At 37.5% G+C, this 26,020-nt stretch overlaps 1 protein-coding gene across 1 annotated transcript in view; it reads right to left on the reverse strand.

The window, feature by feature from the left end:
- LOC150091667 (dual specificity protein phosphatase CDC14C-like) overlaps positions 1-26,020 on the reverse strand; it is a 481,702-nt gene that overhangs the window by 113,096 nt on the left and 342,586 nt on the right. The window contains exon 11 of the mRNA XM_090385065.1: positions 11,541-11,826. Coding sequence (XP_090241191.1) covers positions 11,541-11,826 — 286 coding nt within the window. The remainder of the gene's footprint in view (positions 1-11,540; positions 11,827-26,020) is intronic.

Genomic DNA, 26,020 nt, shown 5'->3' on the forward strand with positions numbered 1-26,020 from the left:
ATAGTAGGACATGATGCAGCCAAATGGATGTCTCCATGTGCTAAAAAATGTGCTACTGTCCAATTAATGTACACAGAGTGAATAGGTGCCAAGTCAACATTCTGATGGACTTATATGAGGGCTTCAGGAACAAGGTGGATACCATCTAAGATATTAAAAAGCAGGGTGCTTCACGAACTCGCCACCCAACAACATTTGAGACTACACTCAGGCAACACGACACAATGAGGTGCTCCACAGCAGAGCACACTGGATCCCGCAGAAGGTAGCTGTTGCCAGTGGTTATTGTCACAGAAATGGGGAAATATGCTTACTAAAAAGAATTGGTGGAATAAGGCCAGGGTATATCTCCATAGTTAAGTGCTCTTAATATACAAAGGTCTTTAAAATAACAGAGGAGGAGAAAAAGCAGTATGTACTGGAACTTAAGAACAAGTTTGAGCTTTTGCAGACTGCTCAGGACCAAGATATCGACGAGGAATATTACAACTTTCTGAAAGTGATAAAGCCCAAGAAACCTATAGGGAAACAGAAATCCAAAGAAGAAAAAATTAGTCAAGAAACACTTGTCATGATGAACCAAAGACGACAAATGAAGAGCAAGAAAAACACTGACAGGGAGAAAATTGAGTATACTGAGTTATGCAAAGCCATTAGAAAGAGACTCAGAGAGGACATAAGAAGATTTAACACAAGAAAAGTAGAACAAGCATTAAGGGAAAACAAAGGATTTAAATCAGCAGCCATGAGCAGTAATACAGGAAGACAAATGATACTGAAACTGAAGAATAGCGATGGTGTACTTATAAACAGCAGAGAAGGCATAATTCAAATAGCAGAAGACTACTATAGAGAATTATACAAGGAGCGAGGGAATGATACCAGCAGTGGGGAACATGGATTGCAAAGTAGCAACACATACAACATACCCGATATTCTTCCCGATGAGGTAGAACATGCATTGAAGAAAATGAAGAATCGGAAAGCCCCGGGGGAAGATGAAGTTACTGTAGAGTTGTTAAAATTGGGAGGAAGAGAGATAACACAAAAACTGGCAAGGCTCTTCACAAAGTGCATTAGAAAAGGTGTGATGCCTAAGCAGTGGAATAATGCAATCATAGTTTTGCTGCATAAGAAAGGAGATAAATCAGAAATTGAAAATTATAGACCAATTAGCTTGTTATCCCATATCTACAAGTTGTTCACAAGGGTCATTACTAACAGATTAGAAAGAATACTTGATGAGAATCAACCGAAAGAGCAAGCTGGCTTTAGGATAGGATTCTCAACTATGGATCACCTTCACGTAATATCACAGCTAATGGAGAAAGCAAATGAATATAAAACACCATTATGCCTGGCATTTGTGGATTACGAAAAGGCATTTGACTCCATACAGCATAAGGCAATGTTTCGGGCACTGGAAAGACAAGGCATAGATACTCCATATATTATGATTTTGAAGAAAATATATGAGAGTGCTACATCCTTTATTAGACTAGACAAAGACAGTAGCAAATTTAAAATCGAGAAAGGAGTTCGACAAGGAGACACAATATCTCCGAAGCTGTTTACTGCTGCCCTTGAGGAAGCTTTCAGAAGATTAGACTGGTCGCAGAAAGGAGTCAATGTGAACGGAGAGTACCTAAACCATTTACGATTTGCAGATGACATTGTGGTCATAAGCCACGATCCCAATGAATTAGAGGAAAATCTTAATCAGTTATGCACAGTTAGTAAGTAAGGATTTTGGACTAAAGATGAATATGGCTAAAACAAAAGTAATGATGAACAAGTATGCCATGGAAAGGGAATAATGATTGAAGGAGCAGTAATTGAAAAGGTGGAGTCATATACTTATCTGGGACAAGTTATTAGCTGTAATAATGATAAATGGCTGGAAGTCAAGAGAAGAATAAATTTTGGATGGATAGCATTCAGGAAATATAGTCACATACTGAAGAGCAATATCCCAGTTTGTCTGAAACGTAAAATAATGAATCAATGTATACTCCCCACCATGACTTATGGAAGTGAAACTTGGGCACTCACCAAAAGAATGGAAGAGAAGCTAAGAACTACACAGCGAAGAATGGAACGAATTATATTGGGAATCAGACTGTTAGATAAGAAGAGAAACACATGGATTAGGCAGCAAACTCAAGCAAAGGACATTCTTATCAAAACTAAAGAACTAAAATGGTCTTGGGCAGGACACATAGCTCGAAGACATGATGACAGATGGACTAAGAAAATAACAGAATGGTACCCAAGAGGAGCTAGAAGAAAACCTGGAAGACAAAGGCAGAGATGGATAGATGAAATTCATGAGTTTTTGAGTAGTAAATGGATGGCCAGTGCTCAAAACAGAAGGAACTGGAAAGTTGCTGGAGAGGCCTTCATCCTGCAGTGGATTGAAAATGGCTGATGATGATGAGTTAAGAAGCATCTAAGGCACTGCATCCAATCGACACAGATGGCCAGTACGTCACTTTGGTGTGATATAAGCACTGGAAAAACAAAATTGAGAGTAGGGTTGTGTTATAGGCCTAATGGCTGTGAGGAGTACAACAAACAGCTATATAATAGAGTGGGCCAGTAAATCAGAATGTCTCATAATGGGAGATTAACTTTCCAGACATTGATTGGAATTTGTAGATTGGTCACTCACACACTAGCACAACTTTTGTAGATTTCTTCAATGACTGTTTTCTACAGCAGCATGTTAGAGAGGCAACAAGAGGAAGCAACACTCTTGATCTGGTTATCAGCAATGCTTCTTCATGCATTAAGAATCTCTGTACTAATGTGGAATCTAATTAAAGATATAACTAGTCAAGAATAAAAGGAAAGGTTTTTGCTTTTAAGGGCAACTACAGTGGTTTCAGACAGTTTTTAAATTCTTTTCTATGGGACCAACTGATGATGTTACCAATAGCACTAAATGGGAAGCATTCAGAAAGGTAATGACAGAAGCTACAAGGCTTTTCATACCAGCAAAGAAATACTGTTCAAAGCTTAGACTTAAATGGATGTCAGATGAACTATTAAAACATTTGGCAGAGAAGAAAAGTGCATGGAATGCATATAAATTATCAGGTGATACAGAAGCCTATGGTACATATAAATTAGTTTGTAATCAAGTCACAAAGGAAGTTAAGAAAACTAAAGCAGATTATGAGAACTCTTGCAAAGAATGCACTAAAACAGCAAAGACTTCTATGCTTATATTAACAGTAAAAGAAAGGGGTTGGATCACATTGGGCCACTTCATGTCAGTGAGTTAACTGATGATGACTCTACTCTGCCTCATGTTGTTGACAAATGAAATAAGTATGTTGCATCTACATGCACACACAAGGAATTCTTTAAGGGAGAGAATGCCAGAAGATCATAACAGGAAGCTGTTATGAAAGGACAGTGTAAGAGAAATTGTTGAAGCTGAACACAAAAAAGGCACCTGGGGACGATGGAATATTAAAGGAGGCAGTAAAGAGGTAAGCAAACCTATAGCCATAATTATGAGAGCATCCTTAGATTCAGGAGAAGTCCCTGAAGACTGGAGATGTACAAATATATTCCCAGTTCATAATGGAGAATAAAAAGGTGACGTTAGTAATTACAGACCTGTTAGTTTAAAGTCTGTTCCAGGGAAAATAATAGAGTCACTGGTTAAAAAAGTAATACAGGACCATCTGGACAGGAATACAATTATACACCATTCTGATATCATATACTTGGATTTCAGGAAGGTTTTTGATACTGTTGCACATAAAAGATTGCTGTACAAACTGGAGTAGTGTGGCTTTAAGAGTAAGTTACTGCAATGAATAAAGGGATGGTTAAGTGGAAGAAGAGAGTGGTTATCAATGGGCACTAAAGTTATTAGTGGAGTCCCCTAGGGTTCAGTGCTGGGCCCATTGTTGTTTTCTATATTTATTAATGATATTGTTGAAAGTATATCAAACTTAATGTCAAAGTCTGCAGATGATACAAAGGTTGGCAGAGTGGTTAACGTCAGTATGCTACTGCAACAACATCTAGAAAAATTATGTTGATGGGCAAAGAAAAAGAAATTGAAGTTAAATGTTGACAAATGCAGGGTACTGCATATGGGTAGCAGTAATCCTAGAGTGACTTAACAACTGCATGGTACTAGTGGAAAATAAAAAGACCTGGGGTAATTGTGCAGTCAGATATGAAATTCTCCGCAGTATAGTCATGCTGCCAGGACAGCTCAATGATGTACTGAAACTTTGCTAGCATGGATAAGGAGGTGATTATCCCTTTGTAAGGCCACATCTTGAATACTCCATGTACAGGTCTGGAGGGATCACTTTAGGAAGGATATAGATCTGCTGGAATGGGTGCAACCAGATTGATGAAAGGAACAAAAGGGTGCTCTTAACTATACTAAAAACACTTCAGTTCTGCAAATTTCAGTGTCTGGAGACTAGGCACCTGCAAGGAGATCTGAGGGAAGTGTTTAAGGCCTTGAATGGATTGAGTAAGCTGAATGTTAATGGCATTCTTCCTCTTTTTCAGATTAAACACATATGAGGGGGTATAAATTCAAAGTTGAGGAAGGATGTTGCAGGATAGATGTGCGGAGGTTTGTCTTCAGCAAGCGAGTGGTTGATTGTTGTAAATGGCTGCCATCTGTTATTGGGGAAGTGGATGGTCTGAATAAATTCAAGGAAGAGCTAAATAAATTCTTAGATGGTGTGGATGGGTGAAGTAGTAGGGGTTTTTTATTATTTTTTTTTTTTTTTGGCTGATGCTACATAAGCTTGCTTTCTTGCATCATTTGCCAATGTATGCATAGAATGTCTTAATAAAAAGGACAGGTGGAATAAGACCAGAGTATAGAACAAAAGCTAATACCAGAGCAGCAATCATGTTTTAATATTCTTCCTTTTTCCTAAATCTTCATGCAGAATATCACGAATCGAGACTTGTGGGGATCATTCTGTGGGTCAAATGATGATCTCTTGTCACAATTTTTCAAATTTAGCAAATCTGTTCTCATTTCAAGAGATTAACAGATGCCTATTCTGTGGATCAAATAAATAATGATCCTGTAATAATTTCCCAAATTTAGCAAATCTGTTCTCATTTCAAGAGGTTAAAGGATGCTCATTCTGTGGGTCAAATAACGATTCTGTCAAAATTTAACAAATTTAGTAATTCTGTTCTCATTTCTAGGGATTAACGAAGGCCCTCTTCCTGGGTCATAACATACATCCTCATGTCCGTTTTGAACCACTTATACCATTTTAACATACTAGTATTAACATTTTGTCAACATCAATAGTTTTTAACATTTCATATGTTTTAGTTACAGGCAAAAAAGCATACTGTGGTACATGTTGATACTAACTATATTATGAGTATCAGATCTGAGGATTTACAAACCAGTACAAGACAATATTGAGAAAAAAAAAAAAAAAGTCTTGAGATAAGACTGAAATTGAAAGTCTGCAATTCTGTCCAGACATGATAGAAGGGAATACATGATCAAAATGCAGAGAAAAGCAGCAGTGACTTCTTTACTTATGTAAACACTAGAAATAAGGGGATGGATCACACTTTTCTACTAGATATGAATGGTTTAACTGTAGATGATCATGCTCAGGTTGCAGATAAACTGCATATGTATTTTGCACCTATATTCACAAATAAAGAATTATTTAAGAATGGGGATGCCAGAAGTGTAACAAAATTCTAAGGAGCTAAAGGATTTTGTGTCACAATTTCCCAAATTTAGCAAATCTGTCCTCATTTCAAGAGGTTAACGGATGCCCATTCTGTGGGTCAAATAATGTTCTCTTCACAGTTTCCCAAATTTAGCAGATAACTGTAAGAAAGGCACCTGGGTTAATGGGATCTATCCAACTATAAATTGTATTAAGGTAGACAGCACAAGAGGTAAGTAAACCTTTAGCTATAATTATGAGAGCATCTAATCTCATCTAACCAATCTGATTGGAGATTATGATGCAGTAACAAATGAACCAGATACAAAAAATAATTCTGACATCATATACTAGATTTCAGAAAAGCTTTTGACACTGTTCCACATAAAACACTATTGTACAAACTGGAGCAGTGTGGCATTAGAGGCAAGTTACTGTTATGGTTAAAGGGGTGATTAAATGAAACACAGAGAATGGTTATCAAAGGGTGCTGCTTTTCTTAAAATGATGTTATTAGCAAGGACTCCAATGGTTCACTGCTGGGCCCATCGTTGTTTTATATATTTTTTAATGATATTGATGAAGGCATATCAGGCGTGATGTCTCAGTTTATAGATGATACGAAAGTTGACAGGGTAGTTAACCATAGCAATCAAGGTATGTTACTACAACAAGATTTTGACAAATTACACAGATGAGCTGGGAAGTTGCAACTGAAATTTAATATTGACAAATGCAACATAATTCAGATGAGGAGCAGTAATCCCAGATTAAAGTATCAACTGTATATGGTACCATGCTCAGGGCAGTGGAGAATGAAAAAGACCTGGAGAATAATTAGCATTCACAAATAATGCCAAGAAGCTTATACAGCATCAGTCAAAAAAAAAAAAAAAAAAATTTTTCACCTATTCATTCTGTCCAATAGTTTGTCTAGTTCTTCCTTGAACTTATTTAAGCTATCAACTTCCACAACAAACAAAAGGCAAATTTCCACACATCTATCCTGCAACCATTCTTCCTCAATTTGAACTTATGAATTTGAACTTTGAACTAATTTGAACATGAGCTACCCACTCATGTGTGGTGTGATTAAGAGCAAGAATCCCATCAGCATTAAGCTTGCTGAATCCAATTAAATTAAATTAAAGTTTTAAACACCTCAATCTCACAGGTGTCTAAGTCTTCAGATGCTACAATTTGCAGGACAAAGCCTTTCTTCATAAGAGCACCTCTTTGTCCCATTCACCAATCGCGTTGCCTTTCTCTGTACTTGTTCCAGCAACTCCACATCCTTTCTAAAATGATGTCTCCAGACCTATATGCAATACTCAAGATGTGGCTTGACCATTGCCTTCTACAAAGGGATAATCACCTCCTTATCCCTGCTAACAAAATTCCTGTATATCATTGACAAAACTACATCAGCTATCCTGGCAGCCTGTCTGAATTGCTCAGAGACCTTCATACTGACTGCACAATTACACCCCCTCCCCAAAATCTTTTTCATTTTCCACTACCCTGATTTGAATTTGATACCTTGCATTTGTGAATGTTAAACTTCAACTGCCATTACTCAGCCCATCGACCCAATTGTCCTACACTTTGTTGCAAAGCTCACCCTGATTACTATCATTAACCACCCTGCCAACCTTTGTATCATCTGCACTCAGATATTAAGCTTGATATAACTTCTTCAATATCATTAATAAATACTGAAAACAACAATGGGACCCAGGACTGAATCCTGAGGGACTCCATTAATAACATTAGTCCACGAAGAGCAGTGCCCACTGATAACCACTCTCAATCTTCTTCCACTCAACCATCCCTTTATCCATAGCAGTAACTTGCCCTTAATGCCACATTGCTCCAGTTTGTACAGTCTCTTTTATGTGCAACAGTAACAAAAGCCTTCCTGAAAACCAAGTATATGAAATCAAAATTATTTTTTTGCATCCAGTTCCTTGGTCACTACATCGTAGTAACCTATCAGATTGGTTATACAAGACCACTCCTTAACAAATCCATGCTATGACTGCAGTACAATTGCATTCCTGTCCAGATGATTCTGCATTACTTCTTTAACTAGGGACTCAATTATTTTCCCTGGAAGAGACATTAAGGGAACAGGTCTGTAATTACTCCTGTCACACATCTCCAGTCTGCAGAGACTTTCCCTGAATACAAGGATGCTTTCATAATTACGGCTGAGTTTGCTTACCTCCTTTGCTGCCTGCCTCTTAATATAACTGGATACATTCCATCCACTATGGGTATCTTGTTTTATGTCCAACGTAAACAATTTCTTCTACTTTCCTTTCAGTTTATTACAAAATCATTTAGCTCACTATTAGAGATCGATAAACTTCTGGCATCCCATTCCCTAAAGAATTCTTCATGTGTGAATACAGATGAAAAATACTCATTCAGTTTGTTATCAACATGAGCAGGATCATCAAAAGCCTAAACATCAATATCAAGTGGACAAATCTGATTCATCCCCTTCCTTCTAGTGTTTTTCTTTTCATCCTTCAAGGATTTCTTGTAATCTTCCTTCACTTGCCTGACCTCCTTAGTAACTTGATTACAGACTAGTTTATATCTACCATAGATTTCTGTGTCACCTGTTAATTATATGCATCGCATTCATTTTTCTTCTCTACCACGAGTTTATAAGATCATCTGACATCCATTTAGGCCTATACCCTGACGTGTATTTCTATGATTCCTTGAAAATTTTCCATTTAGAATCTGCTGATGGTAACATTATCAGTTAGTCCCAATGTACAGAATTTAAAAATTGTCTGAGATCGCTGCATTAACCTTTGCGAAAGCAAAAACTCCTCCCTTTACCTTTAGTGGAAGTAACTTCTTTAAGTAAATCCCAAATCAATACACTGTGATTGCTGCAACCTAATTTTTCTTTTATCTGCAAATTCTTAATGCATGAATAATTCACTGCTGATAATCGGATCAAGAATATTACTCCTTTTTGTTGTCTCTCTAACATGCCCTTGTAGAAACCATCAACCAATAAAACCACAATTTCCAGTTAATACCTGGAAAGTTAAAATCCCCATTATATTCTGATTTACTGTCCCACTCAATTTCTCTGTACAGCAGTTCATTGTACTCATTAGAGTCGTTAGGCCTATAACACACTCCTACTCTAATTTTTGCATTCCCAGTGCTTATGTCACACCTAATTGACTCAACATTGAACTGGCCACCCATGTCAACTAGATACACTGCCTTAGATTTTATGTGCTTAACTAAGAGCATAACACTACTTTCCTCCTGTCCTGTCTGCCATTCCTGCATACATTGTACTCTCCATATTCTAATTCTGCATCCCATATATCTGAGTGGGTGCCTCCATAGCCAGGTGGGAAGGAGCAGCAGTGCATAGCACACGCTTCTCGATTAGACTGGGGTTCGAGCCCGTCACCACCAAATACGGAGGATGTGGAAAGGTCAGGGAATGACCACCGCATATCCCGGAGGAATATGGCCTTAGTTGCTAATGCTCCTAAAAACTAAATATATATCTGAGTGTCACCACATCTCTGAAATCTCAACCATGTCTGCTTTTGACGTCTGACCAGCACTTCAAATTCATAAATTTTATTTACTATACTTCTAGAATTAGTGTACATGCAAGTATACCTGTGTCTGTTCTTACTCTTAGTTACCCTATCACATCACATGTATTTACTTGTTTAATGATGATACCCAGCAGTCCTTGAAATCCCCAGCACCTTGCATTTAAGGCTGCTGCTCATTCCAAAAGAAGCAGTGCAAGAATCACTTTCACCTCTGCCTGTGGGTATTGTTAATCTATTAGTCCGTGTATCCCCACCAGCTATCATTTGGTGCAGTCAGTGTTCATTCTTGAGAAGTGCAGACAGGCTGCCAGGATAAATTATGGGATTTTGTCAATAATATACATGAATTTTGCCATCATGGATAATGAGGTGATTTTCCAACTGAATAATATAATGGTAAGATCATGTTTTAAGTACTGCATACAGGGCTGGAAGCCTCAATTTATTAGGGATATGGATCTGTTGGAATGGTAGCAGAGAAAGCGAGGGATTAGCGAGACAACAAACAGTGCTCAAGAACGGCAGTGTCTAGAGACTAGGCATCTAGTGTCTAGACACTGCCTAGTCAAGAAATTGTAGTGTCTAGACACTTGGCATCTAGTGTCTAGACACTGCCTAGTCAAGAAATTGTAGTGTCCAGAGACTAGGCACCTGAGAGGAGATCTGACTCTGACCCATTTCCCGCATGTCTTTACATGTGGGAAATGGCTGAGGGCATTGTTGTGCAACAAGAACCAGCTGCCTTTCTCTCAGAATTGAAGCCTTTCCTAAGAAATACGCTTGAATAGTCTTCGAAGCACCTATATGTACAACGCTTCACATATTCTCTCCTCATTAGGTACATTCTCCTTATGAATTACACCCCAGTTTTTGATATGTATGATCAGCATCATCTTGAACCTGGACTTCTATAAATAACACTTTTTTTTTTTTTTTTGGGACTTGATGATTTTGAAGTCCACTGCATACTCTGATGCATGACTTGGTTGTAGTCAGACACCAAACACTGATCTCCAGAGACAATATAGTCGAGGATATTGGGACCGTCTTGACAAGTCTGGATGAAGTCTTCACATAATGACACTCTTCACTGCTGCTCATCCATGAAGCTGAGTGGCATAAATTTTGCACAGACCTTCCTTTTCCCTAATTCTTCATGCAGAATTTAACAAATCATCTCCTTATTTGTATCCATCATTCTGTGGAACAAATGATGATTTTTGTCACAATTTCTGAACTTTAGCAATTCGCTCTCATTCTGAGAGGTAGACGGATACCTACTTCTTAGATCACTGCATCCACCTTTTAACTGCTTATACCTATCATATGCACTAGTACAACTTGACATTTCATTATCATAAATAGTTTTTAACATTTCATACATTTCTGTTACAGATTTTCTCAGTTTAAAACAAATATGATATTTGTTCATTGCTCCATTGCAAAATCATGATATGGAATGTGAACACTTTTAATTAAATTGGTTGTTACTTGCAACCTATCAGCCTACTGGACAATGTCTGTACCATCATTTGGTGGAGGAAGATTGAACTACAACATGCCACTTCCATTTATTTTCAAAGTTGTTGAACATGACTGAAACAGCAGCAGTCTACAAACTTTATTGCCATAAATTGTGTGTGTGTGTGTGTGTATATATATATATATACACACAAGGTTTCTGTTCATTCTAAAGCAGAGAAGAAAAGATTGTATTCACTGACAGAAAAACATTTTCAGATTCACTATCTGAAAAACTCTTATTTTTGAGAACAGTTATTTGATACTATCAAAAAAAAAAAAAAAAAAAAAAGTGATAAATATTTATAGGGTTAGCTAAATTTAAAATCAGAACTTCTAAATAAACTGGAAAAGTTGATTTTTAATTACTATTTTAGAGTAAATCTAATTATAATTGCTTAATGAAAGATTATGGCCTATGAACTCCACTGTGATAGCTATGTAATAATTTCATTACTCTCAACCTCTTAGTTAATTACTTAACCATTCAGCTTACTAAATGATTAAGTAATTACCTAAGAGGTTACACTGTAATGAAATATCACCTTGAAACAAAACCTGAAACAGAAAGCAATCAAGCCAGACTTTATTTAGTATATGGAATTGAATATTTACACAAGAATCAATTAGTTCAATTTACATTTAGCTATTAACCAAACTTCATTCTAGCCCCTCCCTTTTCCCTTTTCCTAGTGTTGGAACTCCATGGACACACCTTTTCTTTCTTCCTGCTGACTGACTCCTTATTTGCTTTAATAGTAACGGCATGTCTACTCTCATCCAATTGTATCTGATCAACCTTATTTAAGATACGAGAAACAGTTTCTTCTTTCTTTCCTCTACCATGTGAATTATTATGGCCTGGAGTATCATCTGTCTTGTTATTGTTGATATTCCCACTACTACTGCCACCACTGCTATTGCTGCTACTGTTGTTATTATTCATGTTTGCTTTCTGGGTTCTGTAAATGTCTCCTTGTAGCCATAGATATGACTGTTTCCTGTAAATAAAAGAGGCACTTTTATACAATCCTAACAAAATCAACTAACAAAAAGACATTTTTAATTATTGCAAAAGCAATATTCTCCACTAGCCTATAATATTGTGAATCCACGTCATATATATATATATATATATATATATATGTGTTACAAATGAAAGTAAAATAAAATAATATATATATATATACAGTGGATTCCGGTTATTTGGGCCACCAGTTAATCGGGGCAGCCGTTTATTTGGGGCAAATCTTAAAAAACAAAAACTAATCAAGAAAATAGCCATAGTTTACTTCGCTTAATTGGGACAACAAAATGCCGTTTAATCGCAGCAGAAGACCTCAGCACAGGAGATTACCCTACGATTGTCTCCGACCGTACCACGTAGTTCGCAGATTTCTGGAGGTCACAACCATAAAACAATAAAAACAATTAGCAGTCACCTGTTTATTGGGCTTTTCCATTAGCGCAATCTATCATAAACGGACAGTAAACTCGATCTTATTGAATTTGCTGTAATACCGACAGCCGGAATTCTGTGGGTTATTAGGGTAAAATGTGTTTACACTTCCATGAAATCTTCAATCAAATAAAAAAATTAATTTTCAGATCTTCTCTTCATTCCTATTTTTAAAGCTTCGTAATTTGTTACTCCGTTCTCACTTGCGCATGTTGTGTTACTTGCAATTTGTGTGTGCCGTGTTCTTTGTTATTCATTGCTTATCTTTTTACAGTTTTAAATTTTAACCCCCACCCACAAATGTCAGTGAACAGAAATGTCAACTAGTTTAGTTAGTATGTACACATTATTACAGTACGTATTAATTCTTCTGATTATCACGTATATTCTTCTGATTTTCACGTATCATTTAATTTTTTAATTGGTAAGGTAATAAAGAGTAAATTTGTGCTTAATATATCTTTACTTTTATAGCCTGGGGATAATATTCCTCCTATTTTCGCTAATTAGAATCGCTGTTTAATTGAATTAAAATTCAATTCACAAACGTAATCACAATGACCGGCGCTTACTACACATCGTATAGTGAACTGTCCTTTACTGTGGTGAGTTCGTCATAACGTGATTTTATTGTACAGTGAACTAATTGTAAATGGGGGGGGGGGGGAGCAAATTGCATTTTTAACTATTTACGTGAAACTTCGGATAGTTGCGGCGGCCGCTTAATCGGGCCAAAATGCACTAGTCCCGATGTGTCCCAAATAACCGGAATCGACTGTGTATATATATATATATATATATATTGGCTTAAAATTTAGAATGTAATAACAAAATAAAAAAATAGATAAATACTACTGGCTTATGTTTTATTTTTATATTAATTATCAGTTATATATATAGTAAATCCCACACATAGGAATGTTATTATTTTTTGTAATCTTTCTTTGCATGCAATAATTTTAAAAATTTATTAGAATCATGAATATGAGCTTCTATTTAATATAACTACAATATAAATTTGCCTTTGTGTCCTAGTCATTCTTATTCCACACCAGAGAGAGATATATGGGAGCTAGGTGCTTAAAAGGGGGCAAGCTTCCCTACCAGAAGGGTTTATACAACTAAAAAACTAAAATCAGCTTAGTTATGGATAATAACAATATCAAGGATAATTATTTCAATTTTAAACTGAAAAAAGACAAGTTTCAAAGAAGAAAAGTCAAAAAGGTTGGAGTGATCTAACAATCAAAGAGAGTGACAAAATGAGGTAAGCAGATTTTGAGCCAAAGGAGAATAAGAAATGAAGCTCTAGATTAGTAATTATATGAATATCAGATCATATATAAGCACAAGCAGCACCTTTAAAGGGAAAGCATACTGGCAACTTTCAAGATTCTTAAGTGTTCCAGAATGATTCTCCACAATGGCTTCTTCCAAATTCTGAACAACTAGTTACACAACTTCTTAGCATTAGCACTAGTAAAGGCATTTGATGCAAGAAAGCAAGCTTATGCAGCATCAGCCAAAAAAAAAAAAAAAAAAACCCACTTCCACTTCACCCCTCTGTTCGTTCAAAATACCTGTCCAGCTGAGCCTTAAACTTATTTAGGCTATCAACTTCCACGACAAGGGATGGAAGTCTGTTCCACCAACCAACCACTCACTGGCTAAAGGCAAATTTCCGCACGTCTATCCTACATCTGTCTTTCCTCAATTTGAATTTATGCCCTCTCAGGTGATTATTCTGAGCGAGAGGAAGAATCCCATCAGCATTGAGCATGCTCAAACCATTCAATGCTTTATACACCTCTATCAGATCACCTCGCTGGTGCCTAGTCTCCAGACACTGTAATTTGCAAAACTTAAGCCTTTCTTCATAAGAGCACCCCTTTGTTCCATTCACTAATCTTGTTGCCCATCTCTGTACTCGTTCCAGCAGCTCTACATCCTTCTTGAAATGAGGCCTCCATACCTGTATACAGTACTCTAGGTGTGGCCTGACCATTGCCTTATACAAGGGAATAATCACCTCCTTATTACTGCTAGAAAAATTCCTATATATCATTGACAATACACCATGAGCTACTCTTGCAACCCATCTGCACTACTCAGAGAACTTCATATCTGCCTGTACAAACACCCCCAAGTCCCTTTCATTCTCTACCACTGTCAGTGTAGTACCACAGAGTTCATACGTTGCTCTGGGGTTGCTGTTTCCCATGTGTAGTACTTTACATTTGTCAATGTTAAACTTCATTTGCCACCTCTCAGCCCATCTGCTCAACCTTTCCAGATCCTGCTGCTGCAGCAGCATAGTGTCAGTAGTGTCCTTGACAACCCTGCCTACCTTTGTATCGTCTGCAAACTTCGACATTAAGCTTGATATACCATCATCAATATCATTTATGAATACAGAAAACAATAATGAATCCAACACTGAGCCCTGAGGGACTCCACTAATAACATTAGTCCACGATGAGCAGTGTCCATTGATTACCAATCTCTGTCTTCTCCCCCTCAGCCACCCCTTTATCCACAGCAGCAATTTGCCTCCAATGTCACACTGCTCCAATTTGTGCAGCAGTCTTCCATGTGCAACAGTATCAAAAGCCTTTCTAAGATCCAAGTATATAATATCAAAGTTATTCCCTGCATCCAGTTCTTTTTTGTGACTGCATCATAGAATCCAATCAAATTGGTCAGGCAAGACTTCCCCTTAACAAAACCATGCTGTGTCCAAGCTATAACTGAAGTCTTGTCTAAATGATCCTGCAGTGCTTCTTTAACTAGTGCCTCCATTAATTTTCCTGTTTTTTTTTAAATAAATAAATGCACAAGGCATAATACTTTAAGAGTTTGGTATCTATATATGATATCGGTGTTTAGTTACACCATAGATAACTCTTAAGAAACTACAAAGTAGTTGTTGGCGGCATCATTTGCTCTTTGTCACATTGTGCTCTGCCTTCACGACGAGTTGCCATGATATTGCACTACTTCGAATAAGTAACGCTTCACTGATAGAGAAGACTATTGTTACTTATTCTCAGTTGAGTACCACCACCCAGACAGCACTGTTTCATGGCTATTGGCCAATCATCAGTGGGTGGGCAGGTACCCTGGTATTGCAGACATGACGACCCAGTTGTGAAGTTAATCACACAATATGAGAGATGCCAATAGGTGTAGATGTCAATATTTAAAATAAATAAATGCACAAGGCATAATACTTTAAGAGTTTGGTATCTATATATGATATCATTGTTTAGATACACCATAGATAACTCTTAAGAAACTACAAAGTAGTTGTTGGCGGCATCATTTGCTCTTTCTCATATTGTGCTCTGCCTTCACGACGAGTTGCCATGATATTGCACTACCTCGAATAAGTAACGCTTCACTGATGATTGGCCAATAGCCATGAAACAGTGCTGTCTGGGTGGTGGTACTCAACTGAGAATAAGTAACAATAGTCTTCTCTATCAGTGAAGCATTACTTATTCGAGGTAGTGCAATATCATGGCAACTCGTCGTGAATGCAGAGCACAATATGAGAAAGAGCAAATGATGCCGCCAACAACTACTTTGTAGTTTCTTAAGAGTTATCTATGGTGTATCTAAACACCGATATCATATATTAATTTTCCTGGAACAGAAGTTAAACTCACAGGTCTATAATTGCTTGTGTCAGCCTTTGATCCTCCTTTGTAAATTGGGGTCACATTTGCACATCTCCAGTCTGCGGGTACCTCCCCTGAGTCCAAGGAAGCCTTCATAATTATGGCTAAGGGTTTGCTTACTTCCTCTGCTGCCTCCTTTAATATAACTGGATAGATCCCATCCACCCCGGGTGCCTTTCTTGTGTTTATCTTCAACAGTTTCTCCTCCACTTTACTCTCAGTTATTACAAGATTCTCTAGCTTACTGACAGAGTTGAATACACCTCTGGCTTTCCCCTCGCTAAATAACTCCTCATGTGTGAATGTCAATGCAAAATATTCATTTAGTTTGTTAGCTACCTGAGCAGGATCATCAACAGTTGACCCATCGATATCAAGTGGACCAATCTGATTCATCCCCTTCCTTCTAGAGTTTACATAAGTAAAGAACTCTTTGCTGTTTTTCTTTGCATCCCTTGCCAAAGATTTCTCGTACTCTGCCTTCGCCTGCCTAACCTCCTTTGTAACTTGGTTACAAATCAACTTGTATCTATCATAGGCTTCTGTGTCATGTGTTAATTTGTATGTATCCCATGCATGCATGTTTCTTCTCTGCCATATGCCTCATCAGTTCATCTGACATCCATTTAGGCCTAAACCTTGAACAATATTTCTTAGTTGGTATATAAAGCCTAGTAGCTTCCAAGATAAGTTCTTTGAATGCTTCCCATTTTGCATTTGCTGTTGGTAACATCATCAGTTGTCAATGTTAAACTTCAGTTACCACTTCTCAGCCCATTTGCCCAACATATCTAGATCCAGTTGCAGTAGCATACTGCCTTTGTCGTTAACAACCCTGCAAACCTTTGTATCATCTGCAAACTTGGACATTAATCATGATATACCTTCATCAATATCATTGATGAATACGAAAAAAAAACAACAATGGGCCCAGCACCGAACCCTGAGGAACTCCACTAATAACATTTGTCCACGAAGAACAGTGTCCATATATTACCACTCTCTGTCGATTCCCACTCAACCATCCCTTTATCCATTGTAGCAACTTACCCTTAATGCCATGCCTCTCCAATTTGTAGAGCAGTCTTCCATGTGCAACAGTATCAAAAGGTTTCCTGAAATCCAAGTATATGATATCAAAATTATTTTTTGCATCCAATTCCTTTGTGACCACATTGTAGTATCCAATCAAACTGGTCAGACAAGATCTCCCTTTAACAAACCTATGCTATGTCTTAACTATTACTGCAGTCTTGTCTAGATGATCCTGCAATGCTTCTTTAACCAGTGACTCCATTATTTTCCCCAGAACACAAGTTACATTAACATGTCTGTAGTTACTTGTGTCACCTTTTGAACCCCCATTGTGAATTGGAGATACATTCGAACACCTTCAATATATGGGGATCTCCCCTCAGTCCAAAGAAGCTCTCATAATAATGGCTCTCATCATATACTCCCTCCTATAGTGTCTGGGCAGAATTGCAGACACTTTCACATTCAACCCTAACTCGCGACTTTTTTTAAACATTGACCTGTACTTGATGAGTAAATCTGCAGATCTCTTACTCTTAATGTCATTAGTTCCAACATGTACAACAATATCACCTTTTGTGCCCTTAAAAGTGATATCTGCTCTACATCATCAACTTTTGTCCCTGGCAGACATACCTGGTCCTGTTCCACCTATCTTTCTTGCACAGTATATTTCCAGTCTCTCTCTCTAACAATATGGTCACCAACAATAACTAGTTCCATTGGGGCCAGTGCATTTTGCCTTAGAGATTGCCTGACGCTGAGCTGAGCAGCTGAGAGCTTCATGGGTCCTCATATTAATTTCTTCGAAGGCATGTACTCAACACTTCATGCTATCATAGATGCCCATTAGAACGCTAAGTTGGCGCCTAATTTCTTGACACTCTAGGCATCGTCCTTGGCTAGATCATGTCCTGTTTTAGACAGTTCAACAAACATTTCACATTTTGCACATTTTTTGAGACTGTGATGCGTTGGAGAATCGCCCCTTCGTTTCTCCTCTGAGTCACACTCTCGCTAGTCTGTGATCTTTGCTTTGCAGCTCTAGTCTGCGTCATGATTTACATTTAAATACAGTTTAATTAACAATGGAATTTAATAAGTTTAATAAATGTTTTTGATTAATTGATAATACTATACTATGCTATGCTAACAGATTCCTAATACACTGCTTCGTATTATGTTATCTAGTTTTAATTATACCTTACACTATTAGTTCGGAGATACATACGTTGTGCTATTTCTTATTGATTACAATATGGCGGCTAGTTCAACAATATTGGAGCCAACACTGGGAGTTGTATCTTCCAAAAATCACTAGTTAAATTCAAAATAAGAAGCTAACGAATTCTACTAAACCTATTTAATATCTTTGTAAAACACAATGTAGTAGATTAATTAACAAAGAATATGCTAAAACTATCTAAATACTTATCCCTTTACAGCAGCCAAAAATCCACCGAATGTTCTCTTCCACAACCAGAGCGGCCTAATATGCAATATAATTCTCTTGAACAGCGTTATTACATTTATTGGACAACCAAGTCAGATAAAGGATGAGATTTTAAGATGGAGTGTGGAATACAGAAATTCGACCCTACGAGAATAATTTCATTGAAGCAATCTGAGCAAACACTGACTTCAGGAGATTTGAAATAGTACTCAGACCAAGGAAAAGAAATCTTGCAGATCATCCCATTTTGCATTCTTGTAATGCCAAACAAGCTAGCAATGGCCATGAGAAGGCTCCATTGGAGAAGAGACCATCAGCAAATTGTGATCTGAGGTGCCTAGAGGACCACTTACCTCTGCCATGTACTTAGAAAGTTTGTTTGTGAGAAAAAGATCGAGTTTGTTGGCCACATCATTGGGATTGTCTGATTTTCTGGTAGGTAAATGAACAATCTGTGTGAGGTCATTAGTAATTGCAAAAGCCTCAGCAACTCGACCAGCTGAGTCTGTGTGGCTAGAAAATGGAAGCCAGCTGGAGATGTGAACATTAAAATCAAACCAAGAAAAGTTACCTCACCGTTAGGAAAGTTGGACTGGAGAAAGTAGTTTCAAAGAGGGGAAGTCAAAGAGTTCCAAGTGATCTATAGAGTTGTGAGAACGATAGAGGCAACAGATGAATTTGACAGAATGTTTGATTCCAAATTACTACGTTTGAAATAGGGAATATCAGGGAACATATATATAAACCTTTGAAGGGAATCATACAGTGAATAATTCAGTCAACTGAGAAGAGCAGTGGTTGAATATACCAATAATTGAGATTCTGTCAGAAAAAGTACACAGGATCAGCAGACTGTAAGTGGAAATGAACATTACTGTGACCACATATAATTGTGAAATGAATGAGTAAGTTCAGTATTAATGTCCAAGTTTGCAGATGATACAAAGGTTCGCAGGGTTATTAATGATAATAAAGACAGTATGCTACTGCAACAGGATCTAGAAAAGTTAGGTGCAGATGCGTTGGACAAGTACAACTGAAGTTTGTACTATTGACAAATGCAAAGTACTGCATTTGGATAGCAGTAACCTAAGAGAAACATAGGTAGAGGAAGGTAGAGAATGAAAAAGACCTGGAGAGTAATTGTGCAGTCAGTCAGATATGAAGTTCTCTGAGCAGTGCAGAAGGGCTGTCTGAGCAGTTCAGAAGAGCAGGACATGGAGTTTTGTCAATGATATATAGGAATTTTGCTAGTAGAGACAAGGAGGTGATTATCCCCTTGTATAAGGCAATGGTCAGGCCACACCTTGAGTTCTGCATACAGGTCTGGAGGCCTCATTTTAGGAAAGATGTAGAGTTGCTAGAACAAGTACAGAGAAGGGCAACAAGACTGGCGAGAGGAACAAAGGGGATGCTCTTACCAAGAGAAGCTTAAGTTCTGCAAGTTGCAGCATCTGGAGACTAGGCACCTGCAAGATGATCTGATTGAGGTGTATAAGGTCTTGAATGGTTTAAGCAGGCTCAATGCTGATGGGATACTTCCGCTTACTCAGATTAAGAACCTGAGGGGGCATAGATTCAAATTGAGGAAAGACAGTTGTTGAATAGATGTGCAGATGTTTGCCTTTAGCCAGCGGGTAGTTGACTGCTGGAACAGAATTCCATCTGATGTAGTGGAAGATGATAGTTTAAATAAATTTATGGCTGAACTAGATAAACATTTGGAATAAATGGATGGATGAAATGGGAAAGGGGTTTTTTTAGGAGCATTAGCAACTAAGACCATATTGGTCTGGGGATATGCAGTGTTCATTCCCTGACCTTTCCGCATCCTCCGTATTTGGTAGGTACGGGCTCAAACCCCGGTCTAATCAAGAAGCGTGTGCTACGTACTGCAGTTCCTGTCCACCTGGCTACGGAGGCGCCTTCTTTCTTGCATCATATGCCTCAACTAATGCTAATTCTAATACTAAAGTGCTTGAGAGGTTTAGATATTTTTGCAGATAAGTTTGTTCTATTATTTTTACAATTCATGGTGTATTCAGAAATAAGAAAAGGTGGCAAGGACATGCTGTATAAAGTAATGAAATTTTTGGATATGGCATACACATGGTAAAAATACACCCAGTTCCTTGACATAACGTTGCCTCAACAATGCACCCCCACATACACACTACTTCAACTCCCTTCAGACACTGTCACTATCTGCCAGAGTAGAGGAAGCAAGATTATACAGTAGCTGATCCAGAAGCCTCCTATAGTGTTATTAATAAGTCTGGTCCGGTGGACTATCTAGGGCCATCCTGTGAACACTGTTTTAGATCTGTGCCCGCGAAATGCAAGGAAGATTGTATCTCGCCATGACATCCATCATAACCTCAAAAGATATCAATCATACTGCATGATGAAAGAGATCGGAGGCTTGTCAGAGCTTTGCTCTGAAGACTGAACGTGGGTTCCACCACTTCAAGCCTCCAATAAGCAAAGTGGTGGTATTGCAACAGTTGATGAGTCTTCTGCCACCTAGGCCAACCATCTACCAATTACTTCTGTAGGTTTCATTTTAATACACCTATGATGAGAATTATTAAAATTTGAAACTAGTTTGTCTAATTCCACTTTCTAGTATTATTTGCTGTAAAGTATTTTCACATTCTTGTTTTCAGAGTTCCATTAAATCATTCTACTGTTTTAGCTTTTGTTTCTATATTCTCAGTAATAAACTAATGAACATTACATTTTTTAAAAACTGTTGCATTTGTTTATTTAAATTCAGTACCTCTAGCTGTCAGAATTTTTTCAGAAATCTGTTCTGCAAATGCATGCTGAAAAGCTTTTGAAATCTCATCACCTGTTTTCTTCTTAATAGGTATAGCCCATGCATACTTAGAAAACACATCTATGACCATTAACGTGTAGTAGTGTTATTGTTAAATGATTTATATTCTTGCATATCAACTAAGTCTGCATGAAACTGTTCATCTACATGAGTACCATACACTTTCCTTCTCTTAAATTTTCTTTTCTCAGGTTTATGAGGTTTATTGTTTTGTATATTCATCATGCTGATGTAAAAATTCTTTTATTTTTTTACAACTAGATTTGTTTTTCTTTGTAATTCTAAAATACTTAAATAACTTATTAAGCGATTGCAATGCAGATTCCTTAAGCTGTGATATATACAGATTATTATACAGAAAATTGTGTTTAAAAAAAAAAAAACAATTATTTGCTCCGCATACACTACAAATATCTTTCACTATATTTCGTCCAGCCTTTGTTTTGTTTGTTTTTGTTTTGTTTGCATAACAAAGTTCTGTTTTGTTTGCACAACAAATTGGAAAACTACTGTACAAGTTGGAGCAGTAGGGCATTAAGCACAAGTTGCTGCTAAGGATAAAGAGATGGTTGAGTGGGAGAAGACAGAGAGTGGTAATCAATGGACACTGCTCTTCATGGAGTAATATTATTAGTGGTGTCCCCCAGGGGTCTGTGTTAGGTCCATTGTTGTTTTCTGTATAATATTGATGAAGCTATATTAGGCTTAATGTCCAAGTTTGCAGACGATACAAAGGTTGGTAGGGTTGTTAATGACACTAATGACAGTACGCTACTGCAATAGGATCTAGAAAAGTTGAGGAGATGGGCTGAGAGGTGGCAACTGAAGTTTAACATTGACAAATGTAAAGTACTGCATATGGGTACCGTTAACAATCAGAGTGTTTCAACTGTGTGGTTATACAGTCAGGTGGTAGAGAATGAAAAAGACCTCGGGAGTCAGATATCAAGTTTTCTGAGCAGTGCAGATAATCAGCAAGTGTAGATCATGGTGTCTTGTCAATGATATACATGAATTTTTACTGCAGGGTTAAGGAGGTGATTATCCCCATGTAAAAGGCAATGGTCAGGTCACACCTTGGGTACTATATACAGGTCTGGAGGAGGCCTCATTTTAGGAGGGATGTAGAGCTGCTTGAATGAGTACAGAGAAGGGCAATGAGATTGATGAATGGAACAAAGGGTTGCTTGTACAAAGAAAGACTTAAGTTTTGCAATTTGCTGTGTCTGGAGACTAGGCACCTGCGAGGTGACCTGATTGAGGTGTATAAGGGTTTGAGCAAGCTCAATACTGATGGGATTCTTCCTCTTGACCAGATTAGTTGCCTGAGGGAACATAAATTCAAATTGAGGAAAGACAGTTGTAGAATTCATGTGCAGATTGCTGTAAAAAACTTCCATCTGTCATTGTAGAAGTTGACAGCTTAAATAAATTCAAGGTAGAGCTAGACAAACATTTGGAGTTAATGGAAGGTTGAAATGGAAAGGTTTTTTTTTTTTTTTGTTGCTATATAAGCTTGCATTCTTGTACCATATGCCTCTACTAATGCTAAGATTCTTTTATAATTATGGCTAAGGGTTTACTGTCTCCCTTAATATAACTGAATAAATCTCATTCACCCTATGTGCCATTTTCACATTAAGCTCCACCAATTTCACTTCCACTTTCCTCTCAGTTATCACAAAATTATTTGTCTCCATGTTAGATTATGATGAACCTCTGGCATCCCCTTCCCTAAATAACTCCTCCTGCATGATTATAGATGAAAAATACCTATTCAGTTTGTCAGCAACCTGAGCAGGATCACCATCAGTTTCACCATTCATATTTAGTAGACTCAAGTAATTCATCCTCTTCCTTCTAGTGTTTACCTAAGTAAACAAGTCTTTTCTGCTTTTCTTTGCATTTTTTGCGGATGTCCCATATTCTGCCTTAGTTTGCTTAACCTCCTTTGTAACTTGATTGCAGACTAGGTTATATCCACTACAGGCTTCTGGGTCCTCTGTTAATTTATATGCATCCCATGCATTTTTCCTTACAAGTCTCATTAGTTCATCTGACATTCAGTTTGGTCTAAGCCTTGAAGAGCATTTCTTAGTTGGTATGAAAAAACTAGTAGTTGCTATGATAATTTCCCTGAATGCTTCCTATTTAGAATTTGCTGTTGGCAACATCATCAGTTGGCCCACAATATAGAATTTAAAAACTGTCTAGCTACCTTTACAAAAGTAAAAGCCCATTCCTTTACCTTTGATGGTAGTTACATCTTTAAGTAAATTCCACATCAATACACGCTGATCACTGCCACCTAGTAGTTCTTTTATCTGCAGATTCTTAATTCATGAAGAATCACTGCTGATAACTAGATTTGTTACTTCTCTAAGATGCTACTGCTGTAGAAGATGCTCATTCAATAAATCCACAAATGTCTTGATAGTATGTAAATGACCAGTCTACAAGTTCAGTCAATATTTGGAAAGTTAAAATTCCCTGTTATAAGACGTTCTGTTTAACTGGCCCATTCTATTTCTCTATACAGTTTCTCTTTATACGCATCACAATCATTTCGCCTATAACATACTCCTACAGTCAGTCCTCATATAACACGTGTTTACACTACATGAATTCGATCATACACGATTTATAAATAGGGGAACGATGTCGCATATAACATGAACCGGATTCGCATATGCATGATTTCCCTTTGTGTTTACATGAAATGGCAGTCAAACATGAAATCACACCAACTGAACGCAACATGATAGCAATGAAGCGAAGAGTCTGAAAAATTTTGTTTTTTATATCAGTGAAAGGGAAACACATTTCATAATAGCTTAAAAACCCACACAATTCCAGCTATCAGTACTATTAGATCGAGTTTACTACCCCCGTTTATAACAGATTCCACTAGCAGGAACGCAACTGGAAATTGTTTTTATTGTTTTATGGTAGTGATCCCCAGAAATGTGCTTTAGTAAAATGTGAGCTAGTGAGGTGTTAACGGTGTCTCTCTGCCTTTATGGTGTTTATTCAGTTGCTACATGCGCGCAGCTTTGTTTATGTTATCAAGCATGCCTCCTCATTTTGTAATTGTGCTTTATTCCCTAAAAATGTGCAAAATACCTAAAAGGAAGCGTCCTGGTGAAGACACTACAGGTTCAGCGAGAAAAAGAAAAGCAATATCAATAGACAGAGGTGGACTGGGTCAAAAATTCTTACCCGGAAAAATTTGAAGTGGCCTCACACTAGCGTTTATGGCCAAAATCACACTTTTGGTCTCTGGCCCACTGTGGTTTCCCCTGTAAGGCCAGTCCACCTCTGTCAGAGAAATAATATGAAATTGTGAAACACCTTGAGCAAAATGAAAGAACATGTGATATTGCATGTGCTTCAGGCCTAAATGAGGCAACGCCGAGAATTAGAAAGAATGCAGAGGGGAAAAAAAAAAATTTTCATAGCAGGAACAACTCAAAGTGAAATAAAATCCATTAGATCAAGACACAAAGAATTGGAAGAGATGGAACGGCTGTCATCTGTTTGGATAGAAAATCAAACAAAGAACAAGTCTGCTTACGATAGATGCAAAAGCATTAGCAATATTTTATTACGTAATAGCCTTGGGTGATCGGCACCTAACTCTATTTTTCTCATAGGGTCTGTTGTTTATATTGCGCAAGAGTTTATAGGAACACAACTATAGTGCTATACGAGGACTGACTGTACTTTCAATTTTGTTTTCCCAGTGCCTATATCACACCAAATTGACTCAACACTGCAGGGGCCACCTATGTCAAATGGATGCACTGCATAAGATTTAATATGCTTCTTAAATAGGATCATAACCCCTCCCCCCTTGCTGTCCCTTCTATACACACTGTTATCCCATATTAAAATTCTGCATGCATTACGTCTGACTGACACCACATCTCCAATATTCCTAAAATGTCCACATTTTATATCTTAACCAGTACTTCAAATTCATCAAATTTATTTACTAGCATTAGTGTACATGTAAGCATACATACATGCATGTTCTTACTCTTAGTTACCATATAAGCTGTATTTGCTTGTTCCACGAGGATCCCCAGCAGGTCCTGAAATCCTTGACACCTTGCTTTTAAGGAGGTTGCATGTTCCGATATAAGCAGTGCAAGAATCACTTTCACCTCTGCCTGTGGCTGTTAATCTACTAGTCTTGTCTATCTCCACAGGCTAGCAATTTTCTTACCCACCTAACGCTGCCCAACAGTAGCAGCAAATATTCTTGCTCCCTTTCTATTTAAGTGTATACCATCACTGTAGAAATAATCTCTCTTGTTAACAAGCACAGACCATTCTGAGAAAAATTCTACTCTTACTCAATGGTTGCTCTTAGGAAGAAAGGCTTAAATTTTGCAGATTAGTGTCTGGAGACTAGGCACCTGCAAGGTGATCTGATTGAAGTGTATAAACCTTGTATGGTTTGAGCATGCTCAATGTTGATGGGATTCTTCCTCTTGCTCAGATTTTTTTTTTTTTTTTTTTTTATGTAGACATCAAAAGAGAGGTATTAGAACCTCCAGTACTTAGTACCGTGCTTGGGTTGGAGGTTAGGAAGATGAAAGAAGATATTTGTTGACATTGGACTTTAACTTCTGTAGACTGTAATTTTCAGGAAATACGTATGAAGGAAGGTTGTTCCAGAAAACGGCAGTTGAATGAACAAACGAAGAAGATGAAAAGTTGGTTC

This window comes from Mastigoproctus giganteus, chromosome 1 (assembly GCF_048544385.1).
Source record: "Mastigoproctus giganteus isolate SK-2022 chromosome 1, ASM4854438v1, whole genome shotgun sequence".
Classification (NCBI taxonomy): domain Eukaryota; kingdom Metazoa; phylum Arthropoda; class Arachnida; order Uropygi; family Thelyphonidae; genus Mastigoproctus; species Mastigoproctus giganteus.